The 21,927-nt window shown below is 47.5% G+C and overlaps 1 protein-coding gene across 4 annotated transcripts in view; it reads right to left on the reverse strand.

Moving 5' to 3' along the window:
- GRIK4 (glutamate ionotropic receptor kainate type subunit 4) overlaps positions 1 to 18,388 on the reverse strand; it is a 201,892-nt gene extending 183,504 nt beyond the window's left edge. For all 4 annotated transcript variants that reach the window (XM_077839813.1, XM_077839814.1, XM_077839812.1 and 1 more), the window contains exon 1: positions 18,307 to 18,388. In XM_077839813.1, the coding sequence (XP_077695939.1) occupies positions 18,307 to 18,388 (82 nt within the window). The remainder of the gene's footprint in view (positions 1 to 18,306) is intronic.
- Positions 18,389 to 21,927: the final 3,539 nt, after the last annotated feature.

Genomic DNA, 21,927 nt, shown 5'->3' on the forward strand with positions numbered 1-21,927 from the left:
CTTTGACCCACCGAGCCTACGAGTTTATGATTCATTTTGTAACTACTGTGAATGGCGTGTTATAGAGTAATGGGCAGAGACTGATGAGTCCATGTCCTGTAGCTCTGCTTTGGTACTCAGCGGGAAGCAGAAACACAGACTGGGTGGCTCCAACAGGAGATGCTCTCCATCATTACGGCACCACTGCCCCAGTATGGCACCAGGAAGTGCTGTTCTGCTGAAAGGGTTTCCAAGTGCAATGTAAAATCATGGACCCAACCACTCCGTGACTATTAAAGATCCCACGGCACTTTTCATAAGATTCTAATGCTACTGTTTATACAGCCTCTCGCTGTGAATTTCCCACATAGTTTCAGCTGGATAAGGGATCCTTCACTTCAGGTCCTAAAGCATGGTGTAGAGCCATAGTGCGTTGTTAAGAAGCTCCTGTGATCTGCCCCAGAGGTGGGTGCATTTCACTCATGAGAAGAATAAGCCCTGTCTATAAAGGGTGTAAGTGGATGAAAGCAATATCACACACACACACACTTTTTAAAAAAAAGGATCTGACCCTTCCTACAGTGGGAGGATCCTACATCCCCTTTAAATCTTGTGAGCAACATAATTTTTTTAATTTGGTAACGCTTCGTTATTTATTATTTTTACTGCAGCAGCACCTGGCAGTCCCAGTCCTGGACCAGGACCCAGATGTGCTAGATGCTGTACGAACACAGAGCAAAGAGATTACCACCAAGGAGAATATAATCCTTATTTCGTGTCTCTCCCCCCACCCCGCCCCCCCGCAATAATTCTTCTATTTATTTTCAGGGAGGGGCTGGGTAAAGTGGGAACTTAAAATGCATAACATTATTATTCCTTTTTCACCAGGACACATCCCTTGTTTCAAATTCCCTCTCCCAAGTCACCCCTCAAGACATGAAGCCACATCCGTGCAAAAATGCTGCCAGGCCTTGTGCCTGCAAGGAAACGTTCCAAGGCAGAACGTTCTGCTGGGGCTCCCAGAACGTTCTGTGCTTGGTATAAGCTCCTCAGAGCAGAGACTGCACCTTCTGTGTCCCATCCTGCACAGGTCACACCATCAGCACTTCCTTTCCCCTCAGCTCGCATGCACTCATCCTTCTCCTATCCCCGATTGCACCTACAGCAATGCCATCCATTCATGCCATCAGGATTCTTTCCGGAGCTACTTCGATTAGCCCGACCAGAAAATCCACTATAGTCTTCATATCTGGGAGCTGCGACCGTCACCATGGGAGAGTGCTTCCTTCCTTAAGGAAATGATTTTAACTCCCTCACCACCAAGACACAGTCAAACTGCTCGCACATAAAACCCTAGAGCAGAGGTAATCAATAGGCGGATCGTGGGCCAAATCTGGACCACCAGATGCTTTTGAACAGACCCCAAAATCATTTTATTTACTCATTACTGTTATTTTTTAAATTATTTTCTCTGGAGTCTGGATCTTGACTGTACTTTCTCCAAGAAATTTGGACCTTGACAAAGAAATAATTGGCTACCCCTGCCCTAGAGCCTTTGCATATGACACTGACTGCTCCACGTACTCAATAAAGATCTCTTTCTTTCAATTCTGCCTGCCTATTGCTTTGCTCATTGCTGATGAAACACTGCATAGGATTTATACACACAAGTAAAACAGGCTCTCCAAATGCAGGCACTGGAATGAAAGCGCTTTGCACGAACACCAATGTATGGAGACCTTCAGGCCAACAAAGACAGAAGAGCAATGCGGGTTACCCAGCCTCAGACGAGGGCACGGGAGCATGCATGCAACAGACAGTTGCCCAGTGAGTGCCATAACCATGAGAGAGGTCCCGTTTCAAGCCCCTGCTCTGCCTGATTCAGGCACATCCCAGATGAATGCCCTGCAACAACTGGGCTATTGGTCTCTCTTTTTCGTTACTTTTTCTGAAAAATTTCAGTTTCATTACAATGAAATTTTGAACCCTTGATTTTTTTTTCTTCACAAAACAGAATTCTTGTCTTCCAACCAGCCCTAGCTGCTTGTCTCCTTTGCCCTTGCAACGGATCAACTAAGATTGTTTCTGACAGAACCGTTCTGGTGGGTCAGACACACCACGCTTGACAACCACAGTCCATTCTGGGACATCGGCAGTATCCATCCCATAGTGTCACCCAACATTGTTGCTGGGGTCATTGTGGGACTGTGTTTGGGGGTCTGGTGGAGTTGCAACATTCCTGGCTTTGGGAGAAACCACCGTAGATTGCACCATTTTGGTTGATCCTGACAGACTGTCTGCCAGGCCCTGCACCCGGCATGGCTGTCAAATGTGGATGCAGCATGACTTTGCACAGATGTTGCAAACTCTTGCAATACAACAGCTTCCCGCAAGGCTCTTTTGTTTTGTGACCACGCTCATGTTATTTATCTACATGCATAAAAACAGCACTTCCACCCAATTGCACCAGTCCCCTAGAAGGGACAATCCTGCCAAAAACCCCATGTGCAATTGAAGTTAATAGAACATAACTGAAATTAAATGCCCAAAGTCTGCAACTGCCAAAGCATCTTGGGGACAGGGGATATGGTACAATCTGCTTTAAAATGCAGGAGCCAAATGACAAAATAACCTTTCCCCGACTGTTTTCATTCGGAGAGGGGATGGCGCTGGGTGGGTGAAAGCAGTTTGCATAACAAATCTGCGAGGAGATCACAGAGGTGAGAAGAAGCAGGCCCATGTTGTGATTGTAAAATGGATTTTTTCAGAAGCGGCTTCAGTGCAGACTGGAAGCCAACGGAAACATGCACGTATGCCCCCCCACACACACACCTCTGCAGGTAGCTGCAGGTTATAAATCGCTCTAAGCAACAAGATCAAGTAATTCCTTCTATTCAAGTCGGCTGATTCAGATCCCAGGGCTGGGAATGGGGAGGCAGGGGGGAGGGGAACGGGTATTTGAAATGGACCCTGGAACCCCACAAACAAGCTCACATTGCCGGCACTCAGGCTTCATTACCAACGGGGCTCAGCAAAACGTTTGCAAACCTGGCCAGCTCTATTGGGAGGGAACCTGGGGTCAGAGCCTGGGTTCTCATCACAGCCTGCACTTCAGCATGGGTCTGACATGAAACTGGGCAGGAGCTCCCGGGCAGCGCGACGTTCACGGATCACAGCCGACGAGTTCTGCAGAACTCTTCAACAGTGGCCAATTTATGGCTATTCCAGCACAGGTAAACTGAGTGTCTACAGGAGCAGAGAGTCCTTCCCTTCCAGCTCTGCTGTAGCAGACCTAATGCAAAGCCCTGAGCACAAGGTTGGCAGCCACTAGCACTTCCAGCAGCATCAAATGCTGCCGAGGGTTGCATGCCCCATTCTATCCATGAGTTTGTAGCTGGAAGACTACCCCGATTCTAGAGATACAGCAGGGGCCAAGGGTAAGTGCATTGACCTCCTGTGTCCGCAGGTGTCACGCTTGCTCCTGCGCCTGTGAAGTAATGACGCCTTCTCAGCCACCAGCATTTGGCCAGACAACTGCAGCCTCTGTCTGGTGCCAGGCGCCTCGACTGAGCCCCATACATGGAGTGTGCTCATGCCACTGGAACACCAATGGACCACTAGACCATCACGAGGGAAAACGATGTTCAGCACAGATCCTGAAAGGTATGTAGGCTCCTACCTTCCATTGATTCCAATGGGAGTTAGGTGCCTAAATCCCTGCAAGGATCTGGGCCTTAGCGCCTAATAGGCTACTGGAACTGCAGCTAGGCTCTACACACAACTGCAACGGGGCTCTAGAAGGACCACAGCTAAGTCCATCGTGCCCATCCATCCCTGCTTTGGGCATTCATTTTTGGCCAAACGGTGCCTCTCGCACTGAGAATTATTTTTAAATGCTGTTGCTGGGTGGTGGTGGGGATTATTTTATTGGCATATTTGAAAGCCAAAGAGAATGATCTCAGTGGAGAAGCTATGGGGTCACTCCAGAAAGACCTGACCGTTTCCTTTTGTCTTTATGGTTCTTTTGACCTAAGAGCAAAGCAGGAGACTGGCTGGATAAGCTGAGAGGTAGCAAGCAAGGACTTTATTACTGTACAGCAGGGGATGGAGGCAAGCAAAAGGGAGACTAGAACAGCGCCTGAATAAGTCATTCAACAGTTCCTCCATCCCTGGGCAAAACAGAAGTAGCTCAGGAGTGGGGTGCAGGAAGAAAACAGGAGAGGGATGTGGGTTAACAAGGGGCTTGGGCATCAGATGACTATGGAGGCCTGGAGGGATCAGAGAGAGCCCTAATGCAGCACACTCTAGAAGTTCAACGAGGAAAATGTCGGACCCAATCAAAAGCCCACTGATGTGAATGTGGGTCCTTCCATTTGACTTCGAACGGGCTTTAATGAGCTTAAAGCATCAGTGGAGAAGCGGGTTGGGGATGGCAGATCAGGGGGAATGGTGGGGAGAGGAATGCTGCATAATCTCAGGGTCCGGTATAATGTAGGTCCAGTGTGCTACCTAGGAGACCTGCATCCAAGCAAGAGGCTCAAACCTCTTTCCATTGAGCCAGGCCTCCCAGCTCCTTGATGGGAACAAATGTGTCACCACTGGCTCCAATCGGCCCAATCCCGCGATGACATGGCTCTGCTAACATCACGCTCGCTGTCTATCCATTTCAAAGGAGTGACATGCAATAAACACCGAGATTACTAGATCAATCTGACAAAGTACTTGCCATGAAATATTCTCTTCACCGGCTTCATTCCCACCTTCAGTACAGTTTCAGATGGGTTTAAATCCACACGCGCACAATTCTAGTCTCTGCTGTGGAGCCACATATCTGCTCTTTCGTGTTTGTCCGTCTGTCTGATTTCCATGCCAAGAATATGAACTCTTCTACAGAGATGCCCACAGGAGCTGGCTCTCAGGGAAGATGAAGAAACACTCGTGCTCTGAAACACAAGATAGCCCATTGCTAGGAAATAAATTCCCCTCCAGCGAGAAGCTGGGAAAGCAATTCATTAACCCTTCCGTACTCACCACCATCACCTGATTGTCTGTGCAGCTCACATGCCCCACCGCTCAGGGCTGGTAACCTTGCCTAGATCATCTCCATGTTAGAGGGGGTCCCCAACTCACCCCCACTGGGCTGGCTGCCAGGGAAATTGTTGTAAGAGAAGCAATGTGGTCTAGTAGACAGGGCACTGGATGGAGACTCCAAATGACCGGGTTCTACCCTCAGCTCTGCTCCCGAGCTACTGTGCGATACTGGCGAGTCACTTCATCTCTCTGTGCCTGTCTCCCCTCCAACCCTTGGACCATCTTGTTGATTTGGATTTTAAACTCCGTGGGGGCAAGGCCTGTGTGGTCAGAAAGCACGGGGAGGCCCTGATCTTGGTTGGGACCTCTAGGTGTGGCCATATAGAAATCATAATTCTGATCTAGGGCCCAATTCTGCAAGGAGAGTCTGGGGCACCTGGAAACTCACAGGATTGCACCCCAACTCTTTAAGCGTCTGCTTGCTGAGTCCCCTCTGCTTCTGGGAGCTGAAGATGTTTAGTAGCTCCAATGATTGGGCCCTGCCTTTAGAACACGGTTCCCAAAGCATCTGGAACAGTTACACTTTTCTAGCCCATCATAAAAACAGACAGGTCAGACTCACCGTCAGAATGACAGGTTACATCTGTGTTTACCCTGGCGGCCAACTAAGTTAGACAAGAACATCTGCTTTGATTCTTTTGCTGCGCTAGATCTGCTCTAATGGAAGAGGATAGTTAGTACAGGTTTATAACTATTAACCACGTCTCTATGATAAATCTCAGCCTGTTGTTTTTGCCTTCTAAATGCACGAGGTGCCACTTCTTTGCATCTCTCCTTTCCAATGATCACAAAGGACTGTAACGCCATTGGCCACAGGACGGCTTAAATGACGCACAGGCTCTGCACTGGCACTTGGCACCAGGGTGAATTTCCCCCAGAACACGTATTATCTAAGTGGCAGCAACACTGGAGTGCTTCCATTTTGCCAGCGAAAGAGGAGAGCGAGCTGGGAACAGGGAGCAAGCCAGTTTTCAAGCAGCAAACAGAATCTTCATGGAAATGCGAAACCGTCACAGGTAAATAATTACCAACCCATCATTAGCACGTCCTCCTATTCTGGAGAGGCAGGGCAAGTCCAGTTCTTCCACCAACACCACACACATACCCCCAAAAAGCGGTGCCTTTCCTTCAGGAATCCCTGCAGCAGATTAAAACTCAGTTTATTAAAATAAAGCAGTGCTCTAACAAGGGTAATCCACCGATAATTTCACTCATTTAAGCCCTATTTCATCTCAACCAAGCAGACTTATTTCCATTTAGCATTCTTAATTCTTTTAGCACTCTCAGTCTCCCAAATTGGCTTCGACCGCGGCATTGACATTCAGCCATCACTTTCAGATAAAGTTCCATTTAGTCTCTCCAAACCCCCACAGCTTCGGGAAATGCAAGTGGAATTCATTAACGGTGTCCTTAGAAGAATTAACCATTCCGCCCTGCAGCCTTTGCCAGCTGAGAGCCACTGGCAGGCAAGGGCTGAACCAAGATGGGCTACCGCTAGGCTACGTTTCACTTCCATGGTGGATTTTCTGTCCTCCCTCGTCCCACACACGCGATGTTCAGATCGACAACGGAGCTCTGTGCTGATATCAGAGCAGCTGCTTTGGTATGATTCAATGGCAGATTGTTCTGATTTCATTTGCAATCCACAGGCTAGACGTCTCCCTGTCAGATCCCCATTGCGGGTGAACTTTGTGAGGGACAGTCTCATGCTCCTATTTCATTCCAAAGGAGCAACGTCCTGTCAAAGCAGGCAGCGGAACCCAATGGGTTTGGGGAGGCTCCTTCCCTGGGGATGTTTGCTCACATGCATTTTGGTGAAGCCTCGTGTATCTGGGCTAAGATTTCCGAAGCCATATGAGGGTTTTGGGAGCCCAGTTCCCATTAATTGTGAATGCAAATCCCTTAGATGGCTTTGGAAACCTCAGCCTCTGTTACTAACCAAAAACACAAGTGAATTTGCTGTGAACCCCAATGGGCTCTAAATCAGTAAAAATTAAACCACACGGTTCCAGTGTAATCCATCAATTGGATAGCTGCTTCCCTCACTCAGCCAGGTCCCCATAAGGAGGGATGGCCAAGCAAACAGACCAGAGCTGCATGAATTCCTCCAAGCAGCCAAGAAAGTGAAAGGAGAGGAGAAATATTCCCTTTTCCCAGCGTCCAAGAGTGAAAGAAAATATATGAGATGGGAATCCCAGGGGAGCCACCAAATAACTACGACCCGGCATCCTGAAACAGTGCTGCACCAAGAATGGGGAAAACAATGCGACATCATGCCGTAATTAATGAGTCTCTCTCTCTCTGTGGCACCATTCAGTGTTATAAGTGGCTTCTCTGTGCCACAAGCCTGTAAGACACTAATCTACATATTCCATCTGGCCTGAAATACATTAGAGCCGGATGAACAATCATTCAATGACTTTCCACTTCTTTTGCTGGTGAATTCCTCTCCGCAAGTTGCCTTATGTTTATTAATTATCTGACATTATTTGCGAAATAATTTCTGCAACTAATTCTTTATCTGTGGCTAGCTGATGAGAAGTTTCCTGCAGATAATTGCCATCCCCAGGGTTTTGATTGGCCTTGGAGGTCACATGGTATTTTTCAGGTCCCTGACTCGATAGGCAGAATGCTTACCTCTGCATTGTGAACATTTCCGATAACCAATTAGAAATTTGCTCTCAGTGAATATTCATCTGTTTTCACTTGACTGTCACTTCTCCCCTCTAACGTTCCTGCAATATTCATTGTGAGTGAACACAAAACAGAGATGTGAACATTTCTGAATAGGAATCTTTTTAAAATTTAAAAACTGGAAAATATTCCGCAGTATTTGCCCAGCTGTACACACAACCTACTGGCTCCATTGTACATTGTACAAGCAGATAAACAATATTTAGTACTTCCAGTGCTTTTCTTTGGGAGAGGCAAAGCACTTTACAAAGATAGGGGGTGGATAATCAGCTCTATTATGCAAATGGAGAAAAGGAGACACAGAGGGGAAGGAATGTCTATTTATGTGCACAGTCATCTTGGTACTGAGCACCTTCCAAGCACGTGTGGATTTTACCCTCACATGGCGCCTGTGAGATAGGGAAGTATCATGAACACCCCGTTTTTAGAGAAGGGGAATGGAGGCAGAGAGGGACAAAGTGACTTGCCCCAGTGAGTCTGCGACTGAACTGGGAACAGAACCTAGATCCAGCCCAGTGCGTTGATTACATGCCCACGCTTCCTGCCCCAAAACTTGTCCACACACACAGCTGGGAATAGTCCCCAAACTTGCAGTCTGGTACCCATGCGCTGGAGGTCCCCAGCTCACCTCCAGCTCATTCAAATGCTGGATCTCTCCTCAAGGCCAAATACCACAGGCAAGGCCGGATCCACCCCCCCATGCTGCCTTTATCACCTTGAACAGCCTTTCCAGAGAGTCTAACAAAGTCCATTCTCAAGATCCATATCCGTTCTCCCTGCCCACTGCGATATCTTCTATAGATGCTGCCCCATGACCACACCCAGGACAGGCTGAAGCAGCTGCCATGGCGCATGAGGTTGGGCCAGCAGCCGGGGGGGCAGGTAGGACTCCCCAGCCCAGCCTCGCCTTCTAGCTACCGTGGGTTCCAGCAGAGACATCCAGCCCAGGGGAGAGGCAGCAGCGTATACACCAGTTGCCAAGGTGGGGTGGGGGGAAAGGGCACTGGCAGCCAGGTGACGGGCATTGGTGCACAGGGCATCAGCCATCCACTGCGGGGTGAGGTGTGGAACCGCACACCAGCCATCCCTTCGCAGCCTGAAGCCAGCCGCACACTTCGCCCCCAGTCTCGCTAGCTCCCCTAGCCCCCTCCGTTCCCGCCATTCACAGGGAGTTTCTGTGCCCCCCCCCGCAACTCAGTCCAGAGGAGGCAGCTGAGGTCAGAGCAGGTGCACATCATTACTTATCAAGCAGTTCAAAGCGGCTGACCTCTCTGAAGGATGATGCAGAAGGAAGTGCTTGGGAATAGCTGGTGCAGGAAGCGCTGTGGGTATTATTCTGTTTTGCTTGTCCTGCCACATAAGGAAGAATTCAGCTTCAGGACTCTGAACACTGATGTTTTTAGTTTGAGTCACTAGAAAACCAATAAATACAAGCCCCAGAAAGAGGTGATTTTCCTGCAGCAAAGACCTTTGTGACATGTGGTCTCTTTAACAGCATTGCCCTGGGACTTCCACAGAGACTTATTGTGAGTACGTTACAATAAAAACTCGAGCCTTTGTGTAGCAGATATGACAATATCCTAGATAAACCTTGTGGAATTAAGTTTAATACGTTGGGGATCCATTGTATTCAAATTGTGGTTGCGTGTGTGTGTGTTGCTGTGAGTAACATCTCTAGCAGACTAACTAATGCAATCTCTGGGAAGGATTAGGAATTTCAGTGGACTTTTGGAGACAATACATTTTAAGTGTATTTCTTAGGAGGGGTGAGGGGCATACAAATGACCCACCTCAGAGTCCATCCTTTTGAAGCGGCACCTGGAGAAAAACCCATTGCCTACTATGTATCTGCTCCTCGAAACTCCAGATCAAAGACCACCCAACTGTGTAAAGGACCGACTAAACTTGTCACGAGTGCTCAGAAACATCCGACAAACTTAAGCCAGAGAGATTGACACAGTCACACAGGGAGTCTGTGGCGAAGACAAGAACTGAAACTCCTCTCTTCTGAGTCTCACTAGTGCATCCTTCCTCTCATCTTTTGGATGCAGCCTTAAAATTTCAGCTTCTGTTCACATTCTGTGGACATTAAAGATCCCTCGGCAGTTTCAATAACAGAAAGCGACTGACCAAACTTTGCACGCCCTCCTCATCCCCAATATTGTGCAGGGTGCTGACAGGTTGCCACCTTCCCACTTCGGAAGAGGCTAGCGTATCAATAAAGCTGTTTATGCTAAGGGCAGCTTTTCACTGCAGTGTTAGCTTGAGGTACAATTTGAGAGGTGCCCCTTGCCAGGCTCCCGTCCACACACCAGAAACCCTAGCCTCAGTGGTGCTTTAAACTCAAGCTAGCTGGCCTGTTGGGGAGCGGGTAGGTTAAAGCTTGAGGCTTGAGCTAGTAATGGCAGTGGGGATGTAGCTTGAGTATTGCAGTGTGATGGCTCTCGCTCAAGCCAGGCTAACTCCGGAGGCGTTAACTTGAGTGTAGATAACTCCAGCTACCGGTGCAGCCAAGACAAGTCCTACCAAGTGTGTGTGAAATCCACAGTACATAGCCTAGCTCCTGGCAGAGGCGAGGGAAAGGACTGGACATTAGCTATTTATAACACAGACTAGTGCAGAAGCCCGTCTCATGCTGCATAGGAGCTTTCCATGGATGTTCTCGCTTCAGTGATGGCTGGGATCTGGAACTAATTTTGTCAGCTGTTTGAGTATCCAGGGAGGCATGCGTCTTTTGCTTTCATTCATATAAAGGATTTTTTTTTTTTTTTTTTAGCGAATGAAAAATGACAAAAATAGCTTTTACTAGGACTGGTTTTCAGGCTATTAAAGAAAAGAGACATGTTAAAAAATGGCTGAACCCAAGACACACTGAAAACCCTGCTCAGCAGCAGTATGGTATGCAGTCATGAGCAGTTTATCAGTGTTGCATGGCTCCCGTTTCCTGACCTCTGGCTCAGACACAGGCTTGCAGCACATCCAGGAGGAGACAATAAATCAGGCCTAGAAAGCGTGTGTGTGTGTGTTGGGGGGGGTGGGGGGGTGTCTATCTACAGTGGATGTACGTCCCTCTCTCTCTCGTCATTCCTAAAGTGGCTGTAGGGGACTTGTACCTTAAAGAGATCTGACATTTAAGTGATCGGCCCCGTTCTCTGGCTGCTGTCCTTAATGTAAAACTTTCCACTTCCTCCGGCTGCATTAGCACCTACAATAAGACCTATGCAAATTTCAAACCTAGCACAATGCAGGGCAGCACACGGTAGCATTCTGCTGCAGTATCCAGTAGTTCCACAGTTTTACTAGGCTCAGCGGAAGCATAAACCTTACAAATAACGGTTCGTACTAACTTGCTAACTGTGTGGCTTGATCAGCACCCACAGCCAGGCAATGATTTCACAGTCAAGACAGTTTATGCACACATATGAATCCAAACAAAGCTTGGGGCCTTTCTGGGCAAAAGCCACCAATCTCCATACAACATTAATCCCATCCCTGCCAGTTTTACATGCCTCTCGGATATTACCAGACACTAAGAGATCAGTAAAGATAATTCAGTCCAGTGGAAGCAGGGGAGGGAACAAACCCAGCACAGATGCACAAACAAGGCTCAAAGGGGTCGTTTGTCTCACTGAATCCAGCTCTCTTCTTCCTGCTTTCCAGGTGCTCAGTCCTAGCCAGCCTCCATCGCCTGCAAAGCGGATACGGTAGGTCTGCTTATCAGGAGTAAGGAGCGTTGACTGCAACTGCAGCGGTAGTAAAACTAGCCAGCACTGAGGAAGGGACCAGACTAGATAACTAGGCTCTGCCAGCACAAACATTAAACATACCACTCTGAGACAGATCCACATATACAATAAGACAGCATTTCCTCACCCATTTCAGGCCAGATGCTGCCACCAGTCTTCACACCGAATATTCCTTTACTCTGCAAGTAGTCCCAACAGTGAGTAAGGGTGTCAAAGGCCAGCCCATTATTGTTTAAAATCTGAGAAGATTCACTGGGCTTGCCAGCCATGGCTGAGTGTATTTAACAATGGGAACCGCCTGTGTCTGGAAGATGATGACTCAGCCTGATGCATCAGAGGAACTTGAAGCCCTGGCCCATTAGTGCAGTGCTGTACAATCCCCTTGCAATACAAAACTTACAACCCAAAGCACAAAATGTGATTACCCTTCTCTTAGCCTGCATGACTAAAGCGGTTATTAAGGGTCATAACATTATCCCAGTGCCTTTTAGAAAATCCAGCCACAGCCTCTGGATCTGTGACCCTTCAGGGCAATGAATTTCACAGGCTGTCTGGAGAAAGAGAGAGTACTGAAGTTAAGGAAACCAAGAATGGAAACATGGGGTGCAGAGGGGAAGTCATGCAGAGAAAGCTGCCTTATGCAATTACTCAAGTGACCAACAAATATCAGTTGCATAATGGAAAGGTCTTCCAAGGAATCTGGAGCAGAGTTGTACTGGGGGAATTTGGGGTTCCTTTGAAATGGGCTATTAATGTGGCAGGTTGCATATGCAAAGTGGATGGATAGTCTCTTCTGTTCATTTCACTTGAATGACTAAGATTAAAATAAAAGGACAAGATCAATGTAGAGTAAGCAAAGAGGAGGCAGAAGAGACATTCTGAGATTTGTTTGGGATCCCTAGATCCCAGAGACCACTGGTTCAAATGCTGCCAGGGCTAAGTTAGTCAGATTAATTAAGAACCATACAGGTTACCATCTGGAGATCTTTCTGATGGGACCTTAAAAACCCGATGTCCTAACTGCTCTGTGTGGATGTTTTCAGAAAAACAGGGCTTTGGCCAAAATCTGACCCCCCCGCCCCACTATAGGACAGTTGGTTCCTGCCCTTCACTCCAGAGGAGAATGTCAGGTGAGAACAGTGCTTACAAGCTACTTAGGTTCAGCTCTTCTCTTGGTGGGCCATATCTAGAGATCCCTACTCAAGCAACATACCCCTTGGCTTTCAATGGGAGTGAGAGTGGGCACTTTTCTCAGCCTGCTCTATAAACAAAGTCCACATGCTCTCCAGACTCAAAAAAACTTATCCCTTTCTGCGGTTTGATTTTATTAACAAGGAAAACAGATTAATTAAGTTCAGCTCAAACCTTCTCCTCAAGCTTGACTGCTCCCAGAGTTCCTCCCTCAGAGCTGCTCAGCCCACATTCTAGATCCTCTCTCCTCAGAGAGCCACTCCCATTTCCCTGCATTCAGGTGGTGTTAATGAGCCACCTGACTCTGTGAGTTAGCAGAACCCACCTAATCTTTTCCCAGAAGGATCATCAGCTGCTAACAGGGTGGGGTGTTTCAGTCAAACATTAATAGTATGCTGTGACAGGGAGTTTTGCCTGGTTATCACTTCAGGACTTAGTGCATGAAAAGAAAACTGATCCCCGCCTCAAATAAAGAAACCAGTTCTGAAACCGCACAAGGCAAAAAAACGTGCCTGCTCATTTAGAAAAGAATGGGTCAGATGACAGACCTCAGCTGACATGGGCACTGCAAGCCCTCTTTCAACATGAAGATGTCATGGACAGAACAGCATCAGTAGGCTTTTCCCACAGGGCTTGGACTCCTTTTTATCTTGGAAGTGCCCACTGCGTCCTGGCTGTCTGGAAAGACTGGCATCTTTAAAAGTCCCATCAGGACCTGAAGGCTAGGGCTAAGAGAAGTGGCATTTTTATCAGCTGCTCTCTTTCCAGGCAGACAAGGTGGGGGAAGTAATACCTTTCACTGGGCCAACTTCTGTTGGTGAGAGAGACAAGTTCTCGAGCTTATTCTGAGCTCTTCTTCAGCTCTCGAAAGCCTGTCTCTCTCACCAACAAAAGTTGGTCCAGTGAAAGATGCTGCCTCGCCCACCTTGTCTCCCTAATATTCTGGGATGGACACAGCTACAACAACTCTTCCTAGGCAATCAGTCACTGGCATGGGGATATGTGGGGAAAAATCAAAAGAAATCAAAGGGCATTTCCAGAAGACGAATTATGGACGGGGCTGGCATGTTTGGGGATTTATGTGTGTATCTTGGGGAGCATAAATAAAACATCACTCTACTAGAAGAACTGTAAAAACCTAATTAAGAGGCCGAAGAGCGAACAAATGAATATTGGACTTCGCTGCACTTTCCTCCACACTCCAGTAACAAACGAAGAATAACAATGAATCTATTTCACCTTAATGGACTTGACTGGGATTTCTTTACAGGGGAAAAAAAATGAAACATTTACAATGTCACAGCCACACTAATTTAGTAGAACATGCATCAGCAAGGATTTTACTTATGTTATGTTAGGTCCCCCCTTTTCCCTCTCTCCCACTCTAAAGATTCCTTTAAGAATGTGATCGGACAACCTTGAATGAAATATAAGAACAGCAATGACTAAAGAATTCTTCTGTTGACTAGCGACCGCCTGTCTGAGAGGTGAATTCCCCACACTGACACAGAACCCCCCTTCTGTCGATGCAGGAAGCATCTACGCCATGGTACTACGCCATGGCAGAGCCGCAGAGCCAGAGCTGAGCTGCTGTAGCATAGATATACCCGGAGAGTCATGAGTTCCAGTCCTAACCCTGCCTCTGATCTGCAGTGTGATATCAATCAAATTACCTCCCTCCCCCCGCCCCCATGCCTCACTTCTTCTGCCTGTGAAAAAATGGAGATGAAGGTACTTCCCATGCTGTTTCTTATGCATTGGAGGAGTTCCTGTAAAAACTACATCCTCCTCCAGGCCTTTCTTTAAGCCACACCTCTACTGCAATGCCTACAAGATGCTAGGCAGGGGGCATGCTATAGCTATTCTTTATTACACCAAACAGGATTGTTTCACTGTTTCCATCTGTCACCTCATTGTTGGCAAGTTCCTCAGGGCAAGGACGGCCCTTTTGATGATGTACCTGTACAGGGCCTAGCACAACAAGGTCTGATCCTTAACTGGGGCCTTGAGGCACTACTGCAATCCAAACGTAAAGCGCTTGGAGATCTCTGGATGTAAAGTGATGCGTTATTTATAATAATGACAGGTTTCAGAGTAACAGCCGTGTTAGTCTGTATTCGCAAAAAGAAAAGGAGTCCTTGTGGCACCTTAGAGACTAACCAATTTATTTGAGCATGAGCTTTCGTGAGCTACAGCTCACTTCACGAAAGCTCATGCTCAAATAAATTGGTTAGTCTCTAAGGTGCCACAAGGACTCCTTTTCTTTTTATTTATAATAATGGCTTTGCTCACACATGTCCACTTGGGCATGAAGTTATGCGGTGCAGGGGTGTCCACAACTTTCAAAGTTACCTGTGGTCGATTTAAAAAAAGGATTATTTTTAATCCTTTAACAAGACTGCTGTTCGAGTCCGGTATACAGGAGTCAGCTAATAATATGTGTGTTTTATTGACCTACTTTTTTTTCCAGGTCAGCTGTTCTCCTCTCCGCTCTGCTCCCCTCTGACTAGGTGTAATTAGTTCCTCTCCCTTCTGAATAGGTGGCACTTAAATCTGTTGTTCCCAGAATAGGTGAGATAAGTGGACAAGCAGTGCATGATTACAACTAGCCAGAGGAGCTCAGTAGAGTTAATGCCCCCCGGGAGCTTTCTTTTCTTAAATGTTATTCATATTTATAAGTGGAAAGGTTTTCCAGCAACCGATCCTTCTCTTGGTGCATACAGCTCATTTGCTCCTTGCCTGGAGCATTAACCCAGCTTCAGTCGCCTCCTTTAGGTCCCAAGGCAACTAAGGCCTTGTCTACACTCAGGAATAGCAATCCATGGCCAGACGTTATTGTAGTTGCATTGATATCAACCATTAACACCTCAGTTATGCTGGAAAATTCCACCACATAAGAAAATATGTGAGCACCTTATCTAACACGATGTTCAAGGCTATTTGGAGTGACTGTGGGTAAAGAGAGGTGCATTTAAAACTCATGTGAGCTGCTCGTAGTTACATGGAAAGGATAGTAGGGTTAACCACAAGCCCTCAACACAGTTTTAACCATGACTTTCCTTGTCATGGCTATCAGCCAAGATGGTCAGGGACGCAACCCCGTGCTTTGGGTGTTCCTTACCTCTGACTGCCAGATGCTGGGACTGGACGACAGGGGATGGATCACTCGCTAATTACCCTGCTTTGTTCATTCCCTCTGAAGCATCTGGCGTTGCCCACTGTCGGAAGACAGGGTACTGAGCTAGCTGGACCACTGGTCTGACCCAGTCTGGCCATTCTTTTGACCACACTAAGTGCATTTAACACTGTCTTAATAACTACTCACACATTTCAAGTATTATTATTTATGATTAACAACCTTCCTTTGCAGTCCATAGAGAGCATTTTACACCTGAAGCCCACACAAAATATCCCCAGCGCCCTCCCCAGTTACTTGGGCCAGGCAGAGGATTTGCCCATAGGCAAGAAATGAGGTCCGATCAGCAGAGATGATGCAGTGCGGTTGTCACTTGTGAACCACAAATGCTGGAGACATAAAATACCCAGCATCCAGAACCTTTAGATTTTTTTTTTAAATGAAAGAATGTATGTGAGTCAGTTTCCCCTCCCGCATGCCCCCTACGTTACCCACCAGGTACAAAGGGGTTAATTTCTTTCTTGAAAGAAGACAAGCAAGGGGAGAAAGTCACCTAAAGCATGAACGAATTACAAGGAACTAAATTCACTGGGGAGTAATTAATGCAAATCCCTCCAAGGTAAACAAGTCTGCAGAAGTACCGACCTCTGGGGGAAACTGCAGGGCATGGTTTTGAGCATGTTCAAGAGGCCCAGCAAAGAAAGAAATGAAATCCAAGAACCCGTGCAACTGCTGGGACCAGGATGGACGGACCCTGCAGGAAGGCTCTGAAGTAGAGCTGGTTGGAAAATATTCATCAGAATACCAAGCGAAAAAGTCCTTTTTGCAAAACTGAAATTTTCCGGGCAAAAAGTGAAATTGACAAAAGCTTCCCAAGAGGGCTGCCAGGCTGAGCACTCTTTGCCCCTCCAACAGCTCTTGTTGATTTCATTTCCAAAGTTCAAGTCCTGGCGGGAAGCTGAAAAATGCCTTTCGGGTCTCCCAAAAAAGGATTTTATTCTTGAAAGCCCTTCTCGCAAAAAGCTTCACCGGTTTGACACATTTTTTTTTAAACATGATATATTTCACAGGAAGGGATATCCGTTTTCCAGCCAGCTCTAGTTGGAAGGATTTTGAAACCTACCAGGGCCTTCATGAAGAAGATGAGTGACACCTGGTATGACAGATCTGCCTAAAAGCTAGGTTTTTGTTTTTAAGATATGTTTTTTTCCTGTAATGCTTTTGTTCCAAGTAAGTCTCTTGCTTTCTCAAGGCTGGTTGGTCACTGGTTATCCCTGTTGTAGCCCCGGGAAGAGGACAGGAGGGCAAGTACTGAACTAAACTCAGACTTGCTGAAGTGGTCAGAAGGACAGGAAGAATTGCAATCGAAATCCTCTCCAGTCTGGAGAGAGAGGAACATGATTTCCGCTCTCATAAAGGTGATAGCTTAAGGTCTGGCATGCCCACAAGGAGGCCACGAAGGGCTCAGAAGTACAGTTACCTCTGGAATGGAGACATCCCTCACCCCAACCCCAGCCAGCGCACGATCAGCCCTTGCCGTATTTGTCAGCTGTGCCGTGCTCTATTAGCAAAGGGGAGAAATGGGTTTATTCCAGCTGTCACCTACGTGTGTCACAAACCGGGAAGAAAACAGATTAGCCTCTTATCTGCTACAAAGAGTTAATAAAAGCAGCGTGCAGCTCCAGAGACAGCAGGCGGGAAAGTTGTTTCCTTTCTTAACAGCAGAGCGAAGTGTCCATACAAGACGAGTTTTGTTACTGGAGTTTCTGGCTGCATTTCTTTTCTCTAACCCACATGGGCAGTGAATAAATGCTGATGGTCCCTGCTTCCCAAACGCCTTTTAATACACACAGGGACGGCTGAATAAACGTGGGTCCCTTGTGAATTACGCGTCTTGGTGATAGTAATGGCTCTACAATACTGCTAAACTGCATTCAACTTCAGTTCAACATTTCTCACTCTCCCCAACGCGAGGACAAATATATATATATATATATTGCTGTGGAAAGGCTTTTTGTTGTTTGTGTGTAGAGCGCTTACAGAAGCGTTCAGCATGAAAGCCGAGAGAAAATCAAGTTATACTCCATAGCTCCTCTTTCCTAGGTGGCTTTCACCATAAATTTATCTATAAAAGGGTAGCAGGAACTTGAGGAAAACAGTGCAAACATGAATACTCACCACAAGCTGCATTTGATTTATGCTCCTGTAGCAACGACACCATCCCTAGCAGAGAGCTAAATCTAGGCAGCTACAGAGGCCTGGCTCACTAGGCTTCTGGCTTGATATGGAGAGTTTGAGAGACTAAATCACAGGTTTAAACAGCAGCCTTGCTTTACGTTCCCAAGCGCCCATGTGTGGAGTAAGACAAGAGCGAGTGATAGCAGACTTGGGCTTTGTATTTTCATCGGGAGCAACAAGTGCCTTGGAAGGGTGATTAAACCCGGCGTGTGCAGGAGGTTTCTTACTCACCGATCCTCAGGGAGTGGGGGCTGGCAGCGATCTTCATTAGCCACACCAGAAGGAGCACCAGAGGCGCGAAGACCCGGGGCATCTTCTATAAATCCTCATGGAGCCCTGTGGTGGTCTGGGCATGACATAGCTCTGCAAAGAAGGAATGTTGTACTGTTAGCGACACCAGCCATGGAACCAACATTGCTTGCAGAAGCATCCCGATTGAAGGGACAGTTCCTCTTGCCTCCCCCAACCAGAGGGAGGCAGGGCAAGAATGACAGGGAGCCAGATCCACTAACCACACATCCCCGACCCACCAGCCACTCCCCTGATTGCTACTCCCTGACCCAGACTCCCACCGAGGTTCACAGCCCAGGTTACCACCTCCAAAATCCAACCCAGTAACTCCATTAAAAGATGAGTGGTGGGGGGAGCCACTTGGAAACACAAAACAAAACATTATGATATAAACTGGCACTTTGAACCCTAAATACCCATATTGGTACCTACGGCGCAATTCAAGCATCCAGCTACAGGACGAGGCACCCTAACTTATTTGCCAGCATTTGAAAACAAGAACAAAGTGGTATAAATTGGCCAGCAATAAATCCGAAGGTTTCTAGCCACCAGAGGAGTACATTTCTGGAGGAGCAGTGGGGTCAAACAACCTAAATAGTTTGAAGATGGAGCTTGACAAATTTGTGAATGGGATTATATGATGGGGATGCCCGCGATAGCAGAGGACTGGGCTTGATGACCCAGAAGGTCACTTCCAGTCCTATAAAAATAGTATATTATATACAAATCAAGAACAAGCCCTTGTGCCTTAGGGCGTCTCTCCTTGCTTCCAGGACTGTGAGATTTTTTTGCCCCCTATTTTAATAACGCCTTGAAGAGCTCTGAAGATATCGATCTCTCCGAGGGTCATTGAAATATGGAGCAAAATCTCACAATCCTGGAAGCAAGGAGAGACGCCATAAGGCTCTTGCTGATCATCAAAGCGAGGGGACATGTTTTCAAAAGCTGTCGTCTAGAAAACAGACATAGCCAAGCTACAATGACTCCACTGCTCCAAGCCCTGGTTTGGGAGCAAATCTCTGGTGACTCCATTGCGCTCCGCTTGAACTGGTGGTGGGAGGTGTGCTTCTATCATTAAGCCTGATGTGCTAATTATCTGTCAATCTGTCACGATCATTTTGCTGATCTATAGCATGGGGCTGCTGCACAATTGATAGTGGTTTTCCTTCCATCCCGGGAGGCAGCTGCAGAACTGCATAAAGCTCACGGTGACCCGAGGTGAGAGGAAAGGGGATGTTTGCAGAGGGGAAGGGTGATCACGGGTTGTTAATATAGCAAGAGGCACTTATTTCCATACGACCCATGAACACAGGATTTAAAATTTTCCTTTGTCATCTTGTTACCCTTAAAACCAAATTCATACAGAGCCAAAAACATACACGGTGCTTTTAGACTTGTGGAGTCAGACACGGCACCAGCCCTGAAGAGTTTTCAGTCTAAACAGGACAAGACGCTGGACAGCAAGATTGGAGCAGTGATGGGGAAGAGACCGTTCATGAGGGGAAGGACTGCTTGGAGGAGGAGGGGGAAACATGGCATAGGTGAGACCAAGGAGAGGAGCAGCAGGATAGAAGGGGAAACAGAACCCTTTGCTGCTTCATAGCTCTGGCATCCAGGGAGCTGCCAGACAGCCAGAGGGATGGAGTGGTGTGAAATGACAAATGCGGGACAAGGAAGGAAAATAGGACCAAGGTGGCAGCGATCTTCTATAAGAACCTTCCTCTGAGGGCTTCAGCAAAACACATTCACTGCACATACGCACCCAGGGTCACGCTCACAAGCAAGAAGCTTCCTGGCTTCTCTCTGGGTGGAGATGGGAGACTTTCAGCTTTGAACTCGGTGCAGATCTAAGAAGGCGTCTGCACTGTTCAGGGCTGAGCCCTGCCAGATAATTCATGAGTGAGTTAAGCTGTTCCCACTGCAGTGATTTAGCAGAGAACTGACCTCCGGGAGACATTTCCAAGCACTTCACTACTAGGTGAGGGACTATTGGGTCGAGGGGACATGGAGACATTCACCCCAGGTCTCTGACTTTAATCTACCTTAGGCCACCAGTTCAAACCCACCCCAGCTCGGTAATGGCTGGAAGTTGTTACCATCTGATGGCAGCTTGGAGACCTGAGAGACAGCTGGTGTGTCTCAGTGGGAAAAGAAAAAGACACTAACCACACGGCCCCCATGCTGGCACTCCCAGCAGAGTGACCTAGAATTCAATGGGCCACAGAGGCTGAAATGAACGCCCATCCTTAAACAGGGACCAAAGTACAGATACACATGGTCAAGGGTGCGCGCGGGAAGCTTGCATTGCTCATTCTGACGCAGCATCTGCAGAGTGGCTGAGTAGTGATTCCAGGATTGTGCATCTTGGCATGAGCATTAAATCCAATGGGGTCCTTGTCTATTACAGAAACTCTAGGAGCTAGCACAGTACGAATAACTAGCCAGCTGGGATTGTCATAAACTCTCAGCAAATCCCCACCTGGAAAGCCAGCGATAGTGATTTGAGCACTCTGCGTTAATAGGCGCATGGGTGCTCAGAGCTCCTTCTAAGGAACCACTGCAAATCTCACCCCTTCCCGGAACACCTCACCCCCCAGCCACTCTGAGACTGCAGCAGGGGGACCCTGGATGAGATACAATTTGGCTCTGATTCAGCCAAGTACCAAATTTAACTTTAAGCACTTGATTAAGCCCCAGGGAAGTCAATGAGAGTTGCATGCAGGCTCAAAGTGAAACACACACGTTAAATGCTCTGCTGAGTGGAGGCCTTTGGGTACTTCATTGCTGTGGCTAAATCCCACCCTCTGCAGCCAGCCTTGCTATAAGCCTTCATAGCACCCGGGGGCTGGGGTGAAGGACTGCTCCCCTATCCAGGCTCCTGAGCAGCAGCAAAGCTGTTCAACGGCCCCTACTGCTCCTCTAAGCAACTCCATGTGGGGTAACTCCTGGCCGATCCGTGTGGCAGTGGATCCACTGACCCTGTCCCACTACTGACCACCAGGCTCCATTGGGTGGGGATGAATGAGAAGCCCCAACAGAGTCAGACATGAGCTCCCCAAATCACGCCCAACCCTAGGAAGTGGAGCCGCATTTAGAGCTCTTCGGTGTCCTGGAGAAGGGGCCACGGTATTCACCCAAGGGCAGCATTTGCAGGGCACTTCCTCCCCCCTCCTGCTATTCCGTGCTTCTCGCCTGCCATCCTGGCAAGAAACGAAAACTGGGAAGTGCAGGGACAGGAATACAGTGATGATGGTGCAAAACTAAATGTAATTTTTTTTTAAAAAAAGTCTCAGATCGTTCCCAATGGTCATTAGGAGCTGACCCTCCACATTCCCAGCAGAAACAGGACTTTAAAGGGAAAGAAAAAGGTAGAAAAAAGGAAAACAATCAACATTTCCACAAACATTTTGCAAAGCAGCAAGTGCTCTTACAACAAATCCACCTGCTGCAGCCAGATGCAATTACCGTAACACCTCTTACCCACAAACATGAGGAAAGCAGGATAAAGAACCCTGGTTCCTCAGCTCCACACACTCTGATCTCTTGTCACTTCAACAAAAC

The sequence above is a fragment of the Eretmochelys imbricata genome, chromosome 22, assembly GCF_965152235.1.
Source record: "Eretmochelys imbricata isolate rEreImb1 chromosome 22, rEreImb1.hap1, whole genome shotgun sequence".
Taxonomy (NCBI): Eukaryota; Metazoa; Chordata; order Testudines; family Cheloniidae; genus Eretmochelys; species Eretmochelys imbricata.